Raw genomic sequence first — 19,515 nt, forward strand, 5'->3', positions numbered from 1 at the left:
AATGAACAATGCCACATTATGCAATATTCATTTTCGAAAGTTTATAATAAGCAATGCTCTGGGGAGAGGGGCGGGAGCTGAGGGCGCAAGGTGGAAGTTTCGCCTAGGGTGCAAAATATCCTTGCACCGGCCCTGGTTGCAGATACAATTCAAACAATGTGGTTGCTTTCTCTCTCGTCGATGCACTCCGGTCCATTGATTCTGTTTCCCAGTTAGGTCAGTTTCTGAGCCACTACTGATGATTTGGTAAGGTCTACTTCATTTAGTCACACTGACAGGATTCAAGCTTTTTACTTTTCTTTAGACTTGCTTTCCATGAAAAGAGTTACCTAGATATACTACCCTTGTCCCAAGGGGTGAGTTCCACAATTGGTGCGTAGAAACAGAGTTCTAGATCAGCCTTGTTCATCTGTTTTGACTTCAGACCCTCAGAATGATTGAAAGTATCCCCACACACACTACTTTCCCAACCAGTAAACAGCCTTGCACATGGGTGGATTTTTAAAATGGTTGGTAATTAAGTTAATTGTTTCAACTGCTGGCCCATTCTCTGTTATTAAAGAATGAGAGAGAGCCGCTTTGCAATTGTTTGCAAAAAAAAATTCCGTTGATCTAGCGCAGGGTTGCCCCCATTCTAAAACCCCTGTTCATTATAATACAATTATTTAATCCTAGTAATCTCTTCTCCTGCAATCCGCCATATTCTTGTCAACGTCACCATATCGATTCACATTTCTCCCTCACAGTTACTAAGACCGCGGAAACCCCAACAACGAGAAGTACCAGGAAAACAACACCAACCACATCTGTCTCTACAACCTCCAAAACCACTGCGACAACAGAATCCAGCCCAACCTCCTCAGCCAAAACAAGTCGAAGAAGCACAACTCTGACAAGGACTACATCTTCCACCAAGTCTACTGAAACCAGTACAACCGCCATACCAACTACACCCACAACCCTCACTCTCACTACGACTCCCTTCTCCACTAGCTCACCAGAGACCACAACATCAAAGTCAACCCCTACCACTTCCACTACCTTTACCACGCCCACCACAACCACCACACCAACTACACTCACAACCGTCACTCTGACGACGATGGCCCCGACCAGTACTTCTCCGGAGACGACCCCATCTGAGTCCACCACCTCAAGCACCGTAAAAATAACTACGCTGATGACAGTTTCTCCAACTACTGTGTCAACTAAGTCCACAATGCGACCAACACCAACAGGTAAACAAACCTCCACCATAGGAGATTGAAACCCATTCATGTGGGAAGTGTATGGTATAAGCACAGTATATTTCCTCTTCTAGCTAACTTGCTTTCTCTCACAACACAAAGCTCACTCTTCCCACATATCGCACCTCCTTTTCAGATTCTTAAGCATTAGGATTGCATAGATTCTTGTAGATATTTCACTCGAACTAATACCTGGGTACTGACAAAGAGGCCAGTCCACTCACTTCATTCCAGTACAATCCAGGCTCTATACCTTCCTGATAAAGCCATATACTTAAGATCATTTCCTCTCAATGTGGCTGAAAGGAAGGAGACCCAGAGACTTTATAATGGGTTGCAGACAGGGCCGGTGCCACCATTTAGGCAGACTAGGCAGTTCCCTAGGGTGCCGAGATTTGAGGGTGCCAAAAAGTGCCCTCAAATTTTTTTTTAAATGGTTGAGCAGCCGTTGCTGCTGGGACAGAGAGGGAGTCTGAGCTGCCGCAGTCATGCCTGCACGACCGCTCGCAGGCACCATTTATCACTTTTTGGAATGTTCAGTCTCCCCCTTAGAAATGCTAACTGTTGATTACTGTTTACTCTCGCCCCTCGCTCCATCGATATGGCCACCAGGTGCCCGTTATCTACCGGGTAATGAGCGTTGAGGTAGGGCGGAGGTTCGATCACTGGATGCCCTGGGGGGTTGTCAATTGCCCAAGGGTAGCGACGGAGATAACGCAAGCAATCACTTGTAGTGTTAAAGAAAATGAGGGTTTATTAAATGAGTCACAGATAAGGATAAGGGACAACACGATTAGTTACAGCTTGGGCTTACAATATAATACCAGAACGAATAATACAAATACTGCGATTACAAATAGAAGCTGGCCCTGGTATTTTTCCAAGTCCCAGTAATTATTCAGGTCGTTCCAGGGTTTAGTAAAAGTGATATTGGTGCTATTAGTAATCATAAATGCAGCAACTGATCTCACTAAACAAATTGTGAGGCTCGACTGGTCCCCCTTGCTTTCAAGGTTTCCTGGTCAACGGGTTTCCCCTAGCAGGAGCCTTGGGGCGGCTGGAATCAGTCTTTGCCTCTTATCTAGCAGCACAGTTATACTTAACAGCTAATTCTACTTACACATACAAACCACAAAAGTTTCATTACGGCCGGCAAGCGGTTAGGCTTCAGGAAACGCGTGAGCCGAGAGAGAGCTTCAGGTTGATCAGGCCTGGGTACGGTTCGACGGGAATTCGAGTTCTCTCCGCCCGTCCCCGGGAGGGGGCCGGCAATATATAGCAAATTTTTCGTCATAATTTATAATAAGCCAATTGCGGGGTCGCGAGTGGCTCATGCCCATACAAGGGAGGCAAGCGGGCTCCAACATCCCTACCCAGGAAGCAACCGTCGCAGGGGAACTTCGTCCCTCCAGGCCGGCCGACCACAAGGTTGCTTTTCCTGTTGCAAGTTCTGCTTTCTAAGCGACTACGTGACCAGTGACAGTTCTGGGGGCTGGGGGAAAAATCCGTTGGGGGATGGAGGCCGGAGCACCCGTTGTCTGGCCCTGGGGCCCCAGCTTGGGGGTTTAACACTAACAAGTTTATTCAGCGAAGTTTTGATGTACTTGATTCATGCTATTAGATCGTCAATTAGGCATCAACGAGATAATTTAAGAGTAAATGTCTTTTTGTTTGAAGTACCACTGAACACTAATCTGTCCATTGCCCCCTCCCTCCTGTGTTACTGCTTGAAGCAGAATGCTGGGTAACAGTAATGGGGATACTGGATAAACCTTTTAAAATATTTCCCCTTTATAATGCCACCTTTTTAATACAATTTTAAAATTAGATCCCATAATTTCAAGGCATCGATTTCCCCATTTAGACAATTAAATTGCAATTGTCGGCATGAACATCATTTTAAAGCTGGGTTTTGAAAATCTAATTTAACATCAAAAATTATTGACCAAAAGATAGGCACATGAAGTAAGGTAAAAGTAATTAACCGAGGGTCTAGCATTCACTCCCAACGCCGCAAAAGAGCTGAGGGATTTCGAAAGAACTTCGACACCACTATAGTGTATCATTCAAACGTGAGAACATAGTTACTACAGATAATAAATAATAAGTTACCTGGGTGGAAATAGATCTTTGTGGAAGGGAAGGCAGGAAACTTGTCTTTTTGCTTACAGAATTATTTTGCTTCTGGATCCATTAAAATCATAACCGATTTTTTGGGGGAGGGGATGTGGGGAAGAAACTCTTTTCTCTACTAGGTTTGTTTATAGGCAGCTGAAAAGAAAAGTTAACTGGCTTTGCACAGAACTGAAACCTAAAGGTCTCTCCTCCCTCCTTCTCTACTATGACCCCTCTGGGCTATTCCAAGTTAATTGTCATCTAATTGCCCAGCAAAGAAAGATATAGTGGCAGCAATTAGGCATAGCCCCCACCAGTTCAGGAGTCATTAACACAGTACAAAGTTATGCTGCATGCTTTCCGTGCACCCAGGCCTAATGAGGGATTGGGGGCAAGAGGAGCAGGGCTGAGCCCCTAGGGAGTGAGCCGCAGAGAGCCAGTGCCCAGGAGGCTGAGAGGGCAAGGGGCTGCAGGGGCGTCCCCACTGCTATTTAAAATGCAGATCCCGCAGCGGTACCTCTCCATGGGACAGAGCCGGTTCCTCACAGAATCTTCTGGCCAGCAGCTCTTCCTTCTGCAGCTGCTCTTTGTGCTCCAGCTCCATCCATGGCAGCTGAACCCCCTGTCCTGACTACAGCCAACCCCTCATCCCCTGCCTTGCCTCCAGTCAGCCCCACACCCCTTGCCCTGCCCTGTCTCTAGCCAGCCGCACACCCCTGTATCCAGCCAGCCCCTCACCCTCTGCCCGCAGCCGGCCCCGCACCCCCTTCCCTGCCTCAACCAGCCCCGCACTCCCTGCCCTGCCCGCAGCCAGCCCCTGCTGGTCTCCCTGCGCTGCCTGCAGCCAGCTCCACACCTCCTGCCCTGCCCACAGCCAGCCCACACCTCCTGTCTCCAGCCACCCCACACCCTCTGCCCTGCCCACAGCCAGCCACTCACTCCCTGCCCTACATGCAGCCAGCCCCTGCTGCACTCCTTGCCCTGTCCATAGCCAGCCCCACACCACCTGTCTCCATCCAGCCCCTGCTGCAGCACCTGCCCTGCCTGCAGCCAGCCCCACGCCCCCTGCCCTGCACGCAGCCAGTCCCGCACCCCCTGACTCCAGCCAACCCCGTACCCCATCTCCAACCAGCTTCGCATCCCCTGCCCTGCCCAGAGCCAGCCAGCCCCACACCCTGTCAGGTTATTCAATTATTTTCATTAAATATGTAGGCTAAATAATGAAATTAATAAATTTTCAAGCCGAATATGTATTAATTGTAATGAACAATGCCACATTATGCAGTATTCATTTTCGAAAGTTTATAATAAGCAATGCTCTGGGAGGGGGGCGGGAGCAGAGGGCGCAAGGTGGAAGTTTCGCCTAGGGCGCAAAATATCCTTGCACCGGCCCTGGTTGCAGATACAATTCAAACAATGGGGTTGCTTTCCCTCTCATCGATGCACTCCACTCCATTGATTTTGTTTCCCAGTTAGGTCAATTCTTCAGCCACTACTGATGATTTAGTAAGGTCCACTTCATTTAGTCACACTGACAGGTTTCAAACTTTTTTCTTTTCTTTACACTCATGCTTTCCATGAAAAGAGTCACCTAGATATACTACCCTTGTCTCAAGGGGAGAGTTCCACAATTGGTGGGAAAAAACAGAGTTCTAGATCAGCCTTGTTCATCTGTTTTGACTTCACACCCTCACAATGATTGAAAGTATCCCCACACACACTACTTTCCCAACCAGTAAACGCTCTTGCAAATGGGTCGATTTTTAAAATGGTTGGTAGTTAAGTCATTTATTTCAACCGCTGGCCCATTCTCTGTTATTAAAGAATGAGAGAGAGCCACCTCTCAATAGTTTGCAAAAAAAAATTCCATTGATCTAACACAAAGTTGCCCTCATTCTAAAACCCCTGTTCATTATGATACAATTATTTAATTCTAGTAAACTCTTCCTCTGCAATCCAACATATTCTTGTCAACGTCACCATATTGATTCACATTTCTCCCTCGCAGTAACTAAGACCGCAGAAATCCCAACAACGAGAAGTACCAGGAAGACAACACCAGCCACATCTGTCTCTACAACCTCCAAAACCACTGCGTCAACAGAATCCAGCCCAACCTCCTCAGCCAAAACAAGTCGAAGAAGCACAACTCTGACAAGGACTATATCTTCCACCAAGTCTTCTGAATCCAGTACAACCGCCATACCAACTACACCCACAACCCTCACTCTCACCACGACTCCCTTCTCCACTAGCTCACCAGAGACCACAACATCAAAGTCAACCCCTACCACTTCCACTACCTTTACCACTCCCACCACAACCACCACACCAACTACACTCACAACCGTCACTCTGACAACGACGGCCCCGACCAGTACTTCTCCGGAGACCACCACGTCTGAGTCCACCACCGCAAGCACCGTAAAAATAACTACGCTGACGACAGTTTCTCCAACTACTACGTCAACTAAGTCCACAACGCGATCAACACCAACAGGTAAACAAACCTCCACCATAGGAGATTGAAGCCCATTCATGTGGGAAGTGTCTGGTATAAACACAGCATATTTCCTCTTCTAGCTAACTTGCTTTCTCTCACAACACAAAGCTCACTCTTCCAACATATCGCACCTCCTTTTCAGATTCTTAAGCATTAGGGTTGTATAGATCCTTGTAGATATTTCACTCGAACTAATACCTGGGTATGGACACAAAGGCCAGTCCACTCCCTTCATTCCAGTGCAATCCAGGCTCTATACCTTCCTGAGAAAGCCATATACTGAAAATCATTTCCTCTCAATGTGGCTGAAAGGAAAGGGACCTACATACATTAAAATGGATTGCAGATACAAATCAAACAATGTGGTTGCTTTCTCTCTCGTCGATTCACTCCAGTCCTTTGATTCTGTTTCCCAGTTAGGTCAGTTTCTCAGCCCCTACTGATGATTTGGTAAGGTCTACTTCATTAAGTCACACTGACAGGATTCAAGCTTTTTTCTTTTCTTTACACTCTCTCTTTCCATGAAAAGAGTCACCTAGATATACTACCCTTGTCTCAAGGGGAGAGTTCCACAATTGGTGTGTAGAAATAGAGTTCTAGATCAGCCTTGTTCATCTGTTTTGACTTCAGACCCTCAGAACGATTGAAAGTATCCCCACACACACTACTTTCCCAACCAGTAAACGCTTTTGCAAATAGGTTGATTTTTAAAACGGTTGGTAGTAAAGTAATTTATTTCAAGCACTAGCCCATTCTCTGTTATTACAGAATGACAGAGAGCCACTTTGCAATTGTTTGCAAAAAAAAAATTCCATTGATCTAGCACAAAGTTTCCCCCATTCTAAAACCCCAGTTCATTATGATACAATTGTTTACTCCTAGTAAACTCTTCCTCTGCAATCCGCCATATTCTTGTCAACGTCACCATATCGATTCATTTTTGTCCCTCACAGTAATTAAGACCGCAGAAACCCCAACAACGAGAAGTACCAGGAAAACAACACCAACCACATCGGTCTCTACAACCTCCAAAATCACTGCGTCAACAGAATCCAGCCCAACCTCCTCAGCCAAAACAAGTCAAAGAAGCACAACTCTGACAAGGACTATATCTTCCACCAAGTCTTCTAAAACCAGTACAACCACCATACCAACTACACCCACAACCCTCACTCTCACCACGACTCCCTTCTCCACTAGCTCACCAGAGACCACAACATCAAAGTCATCCCCTACCACTTCCACTACCTTTACCACTCCCACAACAACCACCACACCAACTACATTCACAACCGTCACTCTGACGACGAAGGCCCCGACCAGTACTTCTCCGGAGACCACCGCATCTGAGTCCACCACTGCAAGCACTGTAAAAACAACTACACTGACGACAGTTTCTCCAACTACTACGTCAACTAAGTCCACAACAGGAGCAACACCAACAGGTACCTTTTAGTCATTGTTATCTTTCTGTACCTGGGCAATTATTGGTATAACAACTCGTTTTTACGCTACATAGGCTTCTTCAGCCAAACATAACTGAAGTGTTACACTTTGGAACCTAGATGGCGAAAGGCATGGGGAATATTTTTCTTCATTGGCCTTGCTCTCTGCTCCCCGTCCCCTCGCAACCCCTACCCAGCTCCTACTGACATTTTTCTGTTCAGCCTAATTGGCAAAGTTCCCCTTCCACAGTGCCCTGCTGTCATTCCCATCTAAGAGAGCATGGAGACCCAATCATCTCGCTAGGAGGCGTAGCCCCATCTCCTTGCTCTGGTAGTCACTGCCAACCTGCATTTTCCAGTTAGTCCAATATAATTGCATTGATGAATATTTTAGGAAGGCCTACTTCATTTAGTCACCTTCCTGGGATTCCACCCTTTTTTCTTTTCTTTTCACTCTTCCTTTACAGGAAAAGAGCCAACAATACCTACTACTCTATTCTCACCTGGTGAGTTGACAGTCAGTTTGTAAAATAAAAATTACAGATTAGCCTTGCTCATCTCAATTTTAGACCCTCATATTGAGCCCTTTCAGATAAAGTTGCAAAGACACTAGGGGCAAGATGCCCTCTGGATGCTAAAAAAGCTCCCTGCACCTTAGATCTTTTCTGGGTCTAAGAAGCAGACAGAGGGTTCCACAGATTTAGCTATACCCTGATCAGAAGAGCTATACAGAGCTAGGGAGTTAACAAAGCATGAAGAACTTTACCCTGAGAAGTGAAGAAATGCCAGCTGCCACGCCTAACTTCAACAGAGGGAGCAGAACACATTCAGCATCTTCCAACAATAGGGACCTAAACTTGCAAGAATAAATAATCCAGTAATCATTGTCAGTGGATTGGTAAATGTCTGCAAGCATAATCTCTCTTAGAAACATTTGGTGGCACAGAGATGAGAGTATCTCTCTCTGGAGGTATGGTGTAATCCAGAAAGCTTTAGATCAACGTACCTCAAAGAGGCAACAAACATAACACAAAATCTTCCAGAAAGACACACACTATCTTACAAAAGTCAGACCTGGGTTGTTCACGCCCTGTAAATCTTCAGTCAGGAGGATTTAGACTGCCACAACAGATCACAAGATCCTCCTTTCCAAAAATGTCTGGGTTACTTTACAAAACAGAAAATGCATTTGTTTTTATGCAATTTTGTTATTTTCACAACATTGGAAGTTAAGATACTGATTATCAGAGTTCCAAAATATCACCAATACTAAAGATGTGAGGGTACCGCTTCCAAATTGTTGACCCAATTTTGTCGCTTTTAATCTAGCACAGGGTTTCTCAAACAGGGGTCACTGCTTTTGTAGGGAAAGCTCCTAGTGGACCAAGCCGGTGTCTTTACCTGCCCCTTCAGCAGGTCCAGCTGATCGCAGCTCCCGCTGCCTGCGGATCGCTGCTTCGGAGCAATGGAAACAGTGGCCAGTACGTCCCTCAGCCCACGCAACTTCCAGCAGCTCCCATTGGCCCAGAGTAGCGATCCACAGCCAGTGGGAGCCGCGATCTGCCGGACCTGTGGACGAGGCAGGGAAACACACCGACCCGGCCCGCCAGGACCTTTGCCTACAGTAGTGGAGAGACCTGTTTGAGAAACCCTGATCTAGGACAACAGTGCACTCACTCTAAAACCCCTGTTCATAATGATACAATTATTTACTCCTTGTAAACTCTTCCTCTGCAATCCACCATATTCTTGTCAACATCACCATATCGATTCTCATTTCTCCCTCACAGTAACTAAGACTGCAGAAACCCCAACAACGAGAAGTACCAGGAAAACAACACCAACCACATCTGTCTCTACAACCTCCAAAACCACTGCGTCAACAGAATCAAGCCCAACCTCCTCACCAAAAACAATTCTAAGAAGCACCTCATCACCAAAAACTGCTCCAATAATTATTATGACAACAACTATGCCTTCCACCAAGTCTACGGTAACCAGGACAACCGCCACACCAACTAAACCCACAACCCTCTCTTTCACCACGACTACCTTGTCCACTATCTCACCAGAGAGCACAACATCAAAATCAACCTCTACCATTTCCACTACCTTTACCATGCCTATCGCAACCACCACACCATCTACACTCACAACCGTCACACTGACGACGACGGCCCCGACCAGTATTTCACCGGAGAGCACCGCAGCTGAGTCCACTACCACAAGTACTGTAAAAACAACTACTTTGACAACAGTTTCTCCAACGTCAGCTAAGTCCACAACTAAGTCAACACCAACAGGTACACAAACCTCCACCATAGGAGATTGAAGCACATTCTTGTGGGAAGTGGATGGTGTAAACACAGCATTTTTCCTCTTCTATCTAACTTGATTTTTCTCTCAACATAGAGCTCATTCTTCCAATATATTGCATCTCCTTTTCATATTCTTAATCATTAGGGTTTCATAGATCCTTGTAGATATTTCACTCGAACTAATTCCTGGGTACGGACACAGAGACCAATACACCTGCTTCATTCTAGTGCAATCCAGTCTCTGTACCTTCCTCAGAAAACTACTTACCAAAAACCATTTCCATTTTATACATATATTAATTCAAAATAGTGCAGCATGGTTTGTTCCTTCCTTATATATTTTCCATGAGTAGTAATTAAATCACCCATATTCTCTTCTCGCTTCAGGAACTTCTCTGTTTCTTTCCAAAAACATACAAACCTGTGCACGTTTATGGTTTTTTAATAAATTTTGCCCTATTGGTACCTATTTCTAGTGCTCCCCTGTTTCTTTATTACTAAAGAATGAGAGCTGGCCACTTGTCAGTTACTTCCATATTTTTTCTCATTTTATCTAGCACAAAGTCGGGCTGTATCTAAAAAGCTTGTTCAAATTTAGGTTGTTATATAATCATTTTAAATCTTGTTTTTATAGTCTATCATTTTCTTCTCAATCTCATCATATCAACTCACATTTCTCTCTCACAGTAACAAAGGCCATACGAACCACACCACCACAAAGAACCACCCCCAGAAGTACGACGAAAACGTCACCAACCTCATCAGTCTCCACAACATCCAAAACCACTGCATCAACAGAGTCCACTTCAACCTCCATACCAAAAACTAGGCTGATAACAACATCTCTGACGACTACTCCTTCCACTACGTCTACTCAGTCCAGCACAACCGCCACACCAACTGCACCCACAGCCATCACCTTGACAACAATTACCTTGACCACTAGTTCAGCGAAGAGCACCACCTCAGAGTTCACCTCCACCCAAAACACTACTTTTACCACCACAAAAACCACAACGCTGACATCCCCTACCACTTCCATTACCTCTACCAAGTCCAGCACAACCACCACACCAACTACACCCACGACTGTCACTCTGACAACGGCCTCAGCCAGTACTTCAACAAAGAGCACCACATCAGAGTCCACTAGTCCGAGTAGTGCAAAAACATCTACACTGACGACAGTTTCTCCAACTACTAAGTCAACTAAGTCCACAACGGGAACACCACCAACAGGTAAACAAACCTACAAATGCCATAGCAACATTTATATTCATTGGCTTTGCTGTCTACTCCTCTACATTTGTTTGTTTAGGCTAATTGGCAAAGATCCCCTTCCACAGTGTCCTGCAGTCACTCCAATCTGGCAGAGCGAGGAATTCCAATCTTTTCTCCTAGCAGGCAAATCCAAGTCTCCTTGCTATGGAGCTCACTGCCAAGGAAGGGGAGGAAGCAAGTTACAGGATAGGGGAAACTTGGAATCTTGTAGGGAAGAGTGACTATGAGAAAAGGGCAGTCCCTGTCACAAAGCTCCACTATAGGAGATTAAATGCCATTCTTGTAGAAAGTGTATGGTGTAAACACGGCATTTTTCCTGTTCTGTCTAACTTGCTTTTTTCTCACAACACAAAGCTCGCTTTTCCAATATATCTCACCTCCTTTTCAGATTCTTAATCATTAGGATTGCATAGATCCTTGTAAATATGTAACTTGAACTAATTCCTGGGTACGGACACAGAGGCCAATACACCTGATTCATTCCAGTGCAAACCAATCTCCACAGCTTCTTGTGAAAGGCACATACCAAAAACCATTTGCACTCATGTGGTTGAAAGGAAACACACTCAAGTGTTTGAAATGGGTTGTAAATAAGAGTCAAAGAATGTGAATGCTGTCTCTCTCACATATGCACTCCATGAATATCCACAGCTATTTTCCAGTTAGATGAATATAATAGCCTTGGTTCATGGTTTGAGAAGGCCTGTTTCCTTTAGTCACACTCACAGGATTCAAGCTGTTTTCTTTTCTTTACACTCTTGCTTTGCATGAAAGGTGTAACCTAAACCTACTACTCCTGCCTCAAGTCAAATCTTGCACCCTGAAGTGCTCCCCCATTTCTTCATTACTGAAGGATGAGAGAGGGTCACTTGTCAGTTATTTCCTTTTTTTTTCTTGTTTAATCTAGCACAAAAGTTGGGCTCTCTCTAAAAACCTTGTTCATATTTATATATTTTTTATGGTAAACTCTTCTTCTGCAATCCACCATTTTCTTGTCAGTCTCACCATTACAACTCACATTTCTCCCTGACAGTAACAAAGACTATAGAAAGCACACCACCACAAAGAACTACTCCCATCAGTACGACGAAAACAACACCAATAACATCTGTCTCTACAACATCCAAAACCACTATTTCTACAGAGTCCACTCCAACCTCCTCACCAAAAACTAGGCTGGTAACCACAACTCTGACAACGTCTACTCCTTCTACTACATCTATGGTGTCCAGCACAACTGCCACACCAACTACACCCACAACCGTCACTCTGACTACCTCAACCACTAGTTCAGCGGAGACCACCATATCAAAGTCCACCTCTCCGCAGACCATTACCTCTACCACCACAAAAACCACATCACTGACAACCCCTACACCTTCCATTACCTCTACCACATCCAGCACAACCACCACCCCAACTACACTCACATCTATCACTCTGACGACAATGGTCCCTACAGCTAGGTCAACATCAGAGTCCATCACCCCAAGCACCATAAAAGCCACAACACTGACAGGAATTTCTTCTACTCCTATTTCAACTAAATCCACAATGAGGACAACACCAACACCAACAGGTACATTTTAGTCATTTCTTTCATTCTGTGCATGGGAAATTACTGGTATAATACCTGTCTTTTAATAGCTTTCATCTAACACAGATTTCTTTATTCAGAAATTTTGGAACCATTGCTCTGTGTTATCTTCTTTTGATCATCTCAGAAAGCTCACTGGTCCAAAATATTCTATATATGCCAATTTAAATGTCTTGTTTGATAGTTTGAGGTGTCTTCATTTAGCCACATCATATGTTCATTTTTCCCTTTCTTTAAACTCTTACTTTTCAGTAATAAAGTCAACTAGAAAAACCACAACTTCCAGTTCTTCTATTAAATCCACTACAAGCACTTCATCAACAACTGCTCCAATCTCTACCTCAACAGAATTTTCAACATTGGAATCCACCACTCTGCCTAATGCCACTACCTCAATCACCAAAAAACCGACATCAAAAATGACTACTCCCACATTTACGGCTTCGACACTCACTATGATAACATCCACAACTCCGAAAACCACAACCATCAAAATCACAACTTTTTCAACTACTCCAACTAGTTCATCAACTGAAACAGCCACAGTCAAATCAACTACATACATAACACCAACCACAACAAAAACCACAGCTCTAGTCAATGAAACAACTATGGCTTCTACTGCATTTACTACAAGCTTTCACCTCCCTGGTAAGTTTTAAATGTAGTATTATGCAATCAGTTATAGTTTGTTGTGGTTTTTGCACGCTACAATCACTTTTAACATAATTTTAAAATCATTTTTCTGTTTATATGTAAGAGCTTATACATCTTATAGTTATAAGCCTCAAACAAGATGATAGTTAAAACGAACATTAGCAAATGTCCCTAATTGCATTCACTGTCTCCATCCCACTTTCACCTTTTTATTTTGATACACATACTCCTGCAGCTGAAAAATATGGGTTTTATGTGAATATTTAATTCAGAATGTATTCAGCTAAGCAGCCTTCTTCAGATTCTACCACTAAATATGGGTTTTATGTGACTATTTTATTCAGAATGTATTCAGCTAAGCAGCCTTCTTCAGATCCCACCACTAAATATTTAACAATCATCATTAGTATTTCTTGGTGATATAATATGCCATTTTTAGTATATTCAAAACCTTTTTATTTTTCATTATATTCTGAACAGAACACTGCCATTTAGAGATTCATCAATATAGCCATTAACCAGGACAAAATTTTCACCTTAGTAGACTGTTCGTGCAAGAATAGACAAGAAGTGTCATAGCTTATTAATTATATTATTAATTTAGTATGCTTTAACTTTACATGCTTTTGCAATGTTATATACCCTTCTACTGTGAAAATAGTTCCTTTTACAACAAGACAAAAAAGTAGGGAAATGACAAAGTTCCCCAACTATTTTTTTTTATTTTGCATTTATTTTTCTGATCCTTTCTCTCTTTCTTTTTAGGCTCTGTGGAGTATTTACACATCTTTTCCTTCCTTGCCTGCCACAAACCCTGCTGTTCTGTCGGCATTGGTTTGCGGCTTAACCACCGTCTTCAACTCGTTGTTATAAAAATAAATTTTGACAATTGAACAGCTCCACTTTTACCTTTTAGAGGAGAAAATGCATTAGAATTGGCTGAAAGAACCATCAACTACTGTTAAAATTGGTACTTCACACTGTAGGATAGGAAGATTTAAATTGTCCCCTGTATTTGAGTCTTCCTTTTCTCTCAGCTTACTTCTCCCGTTCACCAGTTTTACGAAAGCAGGATGGGAGTGTTGTGTTTGTGTGATGCTATTTATACCTGATTAAAATACCCTAGACTGCCCTTGATGTCACTCAGGCAGTGAGCTCCTTGTTGGAATGGGAGAAAAATTAAATCTCCACTATTTGATCTTTTAAGTTTTGATAGCTGCTTTGTTTTTTTTCATTCACACGGTTTACTGTGTATTCCTTTTTCACAGGCACACTGTCTACTTTACTAACTACAACACCGTCAAAAGGTTAGTTCCTCAGTCAGTGGGCAATGTAACAGTGCTATGTTGGCTTCCATCATGTTTTGTTATTTATAATGTTATTTTCTTTCCTCCAACACTTTAACAACCCCTATGTGGGTAACTCATATACAATTCCTGACCTTTCAGGACATTACCAATGCCTTTCAAAAAGCTGAGTTTTAATCAAAATGAAGAACTCAAATAATTGCTCTTGAGATACAGACTGTAAAATAATGATTGGAAGGTGTCAGCCCATCCTTGTGTCTAGAAGAATAGACTTTCCGCTTCCTAATAATTTATTCCATTCACTTTGTCAATACTATAATCTGGTCCTACAGCCCAGCAACCCTTCTTTTGGATGAGTGGCTTAGCACTGCTCTAAGCACTCATTAGAGAAGATAACTTAAGAGCAGAATGAGGTGCTGAACCATAGAGGGAAAGCAATCTCTGTTCACAGCACTCTTGGACTAGGACCACTAGACCTTTCAGTCAACTTACTGCTCAGTACGTAGTGTTAATTTGAGTTACCTCATGATATAAAATAAGATGTCAATATATTTCACTTGGTAACCTCACTGAGCATAGTCACTAAGCAACAAGTAGCATTGTGTGTTCCACCTAGAATGTAAGTCTGGTGGGGAGGGGAGGGGAGGAGAGGTAAAACTTGATAACATTAGCCCAATCGATGCTACAGCATGGATGTTGTGTATATTGGTTATATCAGATTGTCGTTTCTTTTCAGACATGTTATATCAGAGAGACATACTTCAAGTCCTTAAACTTTATGCTATTTAGAAGGCAAAGAAATCAAAGATTTTTTAACCAGAACTGGCTTGATAGCCTGTATTTATTTGTATCCTTTCATTCTTATCAGTAATACAGTTCAAGTGTTTTCCCTGTTGGGTGTCATTTTCACTTTGTTCTTTAAAACTGGATTCTATTTTGTTCATTAGTGATTCCAGTTCCTTACCTTTTTCTCAAATGTGTTTTCTTGTTTCAGCTCTAATTTCTACCTAGTTAAAAATTACCTGTTTTGTATTATTGGCTTGTTAATTATCAGTTCTCTTCAGCCTATTGGAAATGTCTAATTGAAATGTTTTCCCATAAGGTTTAGTTTGTCTGCTTTCAGTCCACCAGGGCTAATTCAATATCTTTTTGAGTTAGATTTCTGATCATTATATTTTTTTTCTTTTACATTTGACAGAACGTTGTAGAGAGATTGAATATGAGGAGCAAGTGACTTACAAAGGTTGTATTACAAATGTCACCTTGACCCGCTGTGAAGGAATGTGTCCATCTTCAGCAAAGTAAGGATCTATGAGAAATTGCGCAGCAAAGATGAGCTAAACCACACTGCTTTATTTTATTATCTTTTTTAAAAATAATGTGTTGTGTTAAGCACCAGTCTGCTGAACTGCTTTACAAGGCAGAGAACTACATTTCCCCACTTCCCTAAAATAAAAACATGGACATCAACGTCCAAGACATGTGTCACTTCTAAGGATGCCAAGCTGCTCTGTTCTCTTGTACAGAGGAGGTCGTCACAGACTAAAATTGTCAAAAATCTCCAAGTTTACAAATAAAGGTAGAAAGTAAGCCAGGAAATTTCTCCCAACTTTGTATTTGGTGACATTATATAGAATGGCTTTTCAGCAGTCTCTACTATATCATGCTGTATATAGATCAGTTGTGTTTACAGTTATGAAAATGATTTCTCAAACAGACAGCCCCAGTGACTATATAGAGCTGTACAGGCAAGGGATCAAGGGTCCAATAAAACTAGGAATTTGCTACTTGAATTGAGAGGTCCAGCAGTGATACACACTAATTCGAACAATATAGAAGTGTTTATTATATCCGCCCAGCGGTCAGCATAAAGAGCAAGGTTATTGAAAAGACAACAGTGAACGGCTACAAGATTTAACATAAGTAAATTCTGAAGCAAAAAGCTGAATGCTTATAAATGAGTTCAGTTCTCCATCAGCTTTTAAAATACAGGTTAGTAGCCAAACCCAAAATGGGGTAAAACAAAAAAAAAATAAATAAATAAAGATCTTAAAATTGGAGAAAGATTTTACTGTTCACAAAATATCCGGAACTGATTTTTGAGAGAGATCACTTATCTTTCCAATGATGTTCACCTCATCAAGGAAACAGAGACTAAAGCATAGATAATTTAATATAAATTGAGCCAATCTTTCCCTTATTCATAGATCATATGCTATAAGAATAGTAAAGGGCAAAACCAATTTTTTTTTCATTTTCCAGTTCCCCTAATTTAAATATTTATGTAAATTGTTACTGTAAGTACAAACAAATTGTTTGAGACCTCTAGGCCAAATTCTACCATACACACATCCACACAGTGACAGAATTTACTCTTTAAAATGTAGTTGGCTATAGACAGAAAACTATGAAAAATAGCACCTTCAGAGTAGAATCCGAGTCTCATCTACATACTTTAGTGTCTAAAATTAATTTTTACTACTTTTACTCCTGTTAGCTCTGTAGCACCCGCACAGATATAGCATAGTTTCCTACTTGTTACTCTGTTATTGACATCAGAGCCAGAAAATGACATAGCCTGACTCTCAGCTTTTCAGCTGAGATTCTGGTGCTGGTAGCTAGGGGAAAACACTATTTTTTTAACATGTAAACTGTGCAAAGAGAAGTTGTTAATGCATAATATAACCACCGTCTAAGCAATAGATATTTCAAAGCCATTTTGCAGAGAACCACCATATTTTAATGGATGGCCTTAAAATTACAATTTAAGTTAGAATTCTCAAGGGAATTCAAAGGGAACTAGGCAACCAAATCTCACTAATTTTCACTGGAGTTGAGTGGGTAAGTCCCATATGCCCTTTTGAAGCTCCAGCCTTAAAATGTAAATTGAAAGTTTTGTTTTGTATCTGTTAGAATAGAAGTTATGGGGTCTATATTTCTCCTGCACAAAAAGTTATCATGAACCCATAAAACAGGGGAGGTTGTTGCATTGCTTACAGACCTTTAGCTATTAAGCATTCTATTAATTTTTACAAGAAAAACAGCACTATAACAGGAGGGATATGAATAAGAGGGAATGATCTTCAAATTTATTTTTAAAATATACACCTATAATATTTAAGAGTATCCACATGTAGCTTTCTGAATCTATTTAGGATCTTAGGGCCAAACAGATAGTATAAATTATTGACTTCAATGAAGCTGTGCCAATTTGCCCCAGCTGAGGATCTGGCCCATAGTTTTATATTTATTCATTTGGATATATCTTCAGATTAAAGGCTCAAAAGGGTTTAACTCATGTCACAGACCTTTGTAGTTATAAATGCCACCACAGCAGCGTATTATGTCCAGAATCCATAAAATGACATTACTGTCAGAAGCACACAATCCTTCAGAACCAGCTGGACCAAGTTCTCATGAATCTACATGATATGCGCTTTCCATACAAGTTAGAACATGGCCTATAAACCCATCTCTTGTGCTAAGGGCTTGCAAACAGCTCTTTTGCCTAATCCAATACTTGATTTCTCTTCATTTTAACAGGCTAAATATCGCAAAGATGATGGTAGATGTGGAATGTGGCTGTTGTATGCCAGTCACACTGCATAAAAAGGAACTGAAAATGCCTTGCCCAGACCCAGATCACCCTGGAAAGAGGCTCGTTATGGAGATAATCATATTTGGTGGCTGCGTATGTAACTACGATGGCTGCACACACTAGCTGGGCTTTTCAAACAGTATCAAAACATTTTTTTTTTAAATGAAATTACACGGTAACAATTTACAACATTTCAAACAATGACAGTTCATTAGTATGACCTCTCTTATGTCTGCTTCTGCTGATTACATGGGCCAGCTTTGTAGGGAGGCAACCAGGGTAGTTATCTAGAATGCAGATAACTATAGTATTAAAATGATGTGAATAATTTATTTCTAAATTAGGGGAAGTAAGGAAAGATCCAGTAGTGTCTGGCTTGCTCAAGACACTATTTAACCAAATGCTAAAAGCTGGCCTGACTGATTATGTACTATATAATACTAATTGGGGTTTTGCTCTTTCAAATAAAATGTGATGACCTGCTAATTCTTTACATCTGTGTTAAGTGACAATTGGGTTAGAATGCGCTTTCTACTGTAAACAGCTGCAGTGTTTCTGTAAATTCATAAAATGATATGTTAATCCATAGAATGCTAGCCAATGTCTAAGTGGATGACATCTGAAAAGAGTAACTAGGGCCTGGTCCACACTACACAGTTAAATCAATTTAACCAGCGTTAAATCGATTTAACGCTGTACCCGTCCATACTACAAGACACTTTAAATCGATTTTAAGGGCTCTTAAAATTGATTTCTGTACTCCTCCCCAACGAGAGGAGTAACCCTAAAATCGATATTACTATATCGATTTAGGGTTAGTGTGGAAGGAAATTGAAGTTATTGGTCTCATTCTTTTACTGCAGCTACCCAGAGTGCACCGCTCCGGAAATCGATGGTAGCCTAGGACCATGGACGCACACCACCGAATTAATGTGCCCTAGTGTGGATGCATAAAATCGATTTTATAATATCGGTTTTATAAAACCGGTTTTAGTAATTTCGATTTTATGCTGTAGTGTAGACGTAGGCTAGGAGAGGAGAGAAGAAGTTAGCCTAGGGGCTTGCCAGGAAGTGAGAGAATAGTATGATATCTGGAAGGGAGACCATCACACTTATTTGTGAGTGATGAGGGTTTCCTGAGGGTGTTAGAGATGAAGGGAACATACCTGCCAACACTTGAGTACTATAAAGAGAGACAAATAGGCAGGAAAAAATACAAACAACCTTTAAAAATGCCACGGAACCAGCAGACTGAGGGAACTTTTTGGATGAGTCGCAGCTGAAAAATAAATATTCTGCTAAAAATAGGGAGAACTGGCAAAGATGGGGTGCTCTTTAGTGAGGGGATTGTAGGAAAGTCCACCGTGCTTACTGGGTCTTGAGGCTGAGTCAGCAGCTGAATGTTGGAGGGGTTTGTAGGCAAGTTATACAGCAAGATGGGAGGCAG

The 19,515-nt window shown here is 42.0% G+C and overlaps 1 protein-coding gene across 1 annotated transcript in view; it reads left to right on the plus strand.

Annotated features, from left to right (window-relative positions):
• The window catches only part of LOC115651185 (mucin-2-like), a 46,923-nt gene extending 28,160 nt beyond the window's left edge, over positions 1-18,763 (plus strand). The window contains exons 18-28 of the mRNA XM_030562144.1: positions 747-1,238; positions 5,371-5,862; positions 6,819-7,310; positions 7,778-7,816; positions 9,101-9,613; positions 10,316-10,867; positions 11,943-12,488; positions 12,759-13,157; positions 14,432-14,470; positions 15,669-15,771; positions 18,014-18,763. Coding sequence (XP_030418004.1) covers positions 747-1,238; positions 5,371-5,862; positions 6,819-7,310; positions 7,778-7,816; positions 9,101-9,613; positions 10,316-10,867; positions 11,943-12,488; positions 12,759-13,157; positions 14,432-14,470; positions 15,669-15,771; positions 18,014-18,191 — 3,845 coding nt within the window. The 3' untranslated portion in view covers positions 18,192-18,763. The remainder of the gene's footprint in view (positions 1-746; positions 1,239-5,370; positions 5,863-6,818; positions 7,311-7,777; positions 7,817-9,100; positions 9,614-10,315; positions 10,868-11,942; positions 12,489-12,758; positions 13,158-14,431; positions 14,471-15,668; positions 15,772-18,013) is intronic.
• Positions 18,764-19,515: the final 752 nt, after the last annotated feature.

This window comes from Gopherus evgoodei, chromosome 4, assembly GCF_007399415.2.
Source record: "Gopherus evgoodei ecotype Sinaloan lineage chromosome 4, rGopEvg1_v1.p, whole genome shotgun sequence".
In the NCBI taxonomy this organism is placed as follows: Eukaryota; Metazoa; Chordata; order Testudines; family Testudinidae; genus Gopherus; species Gopherus evgoodei.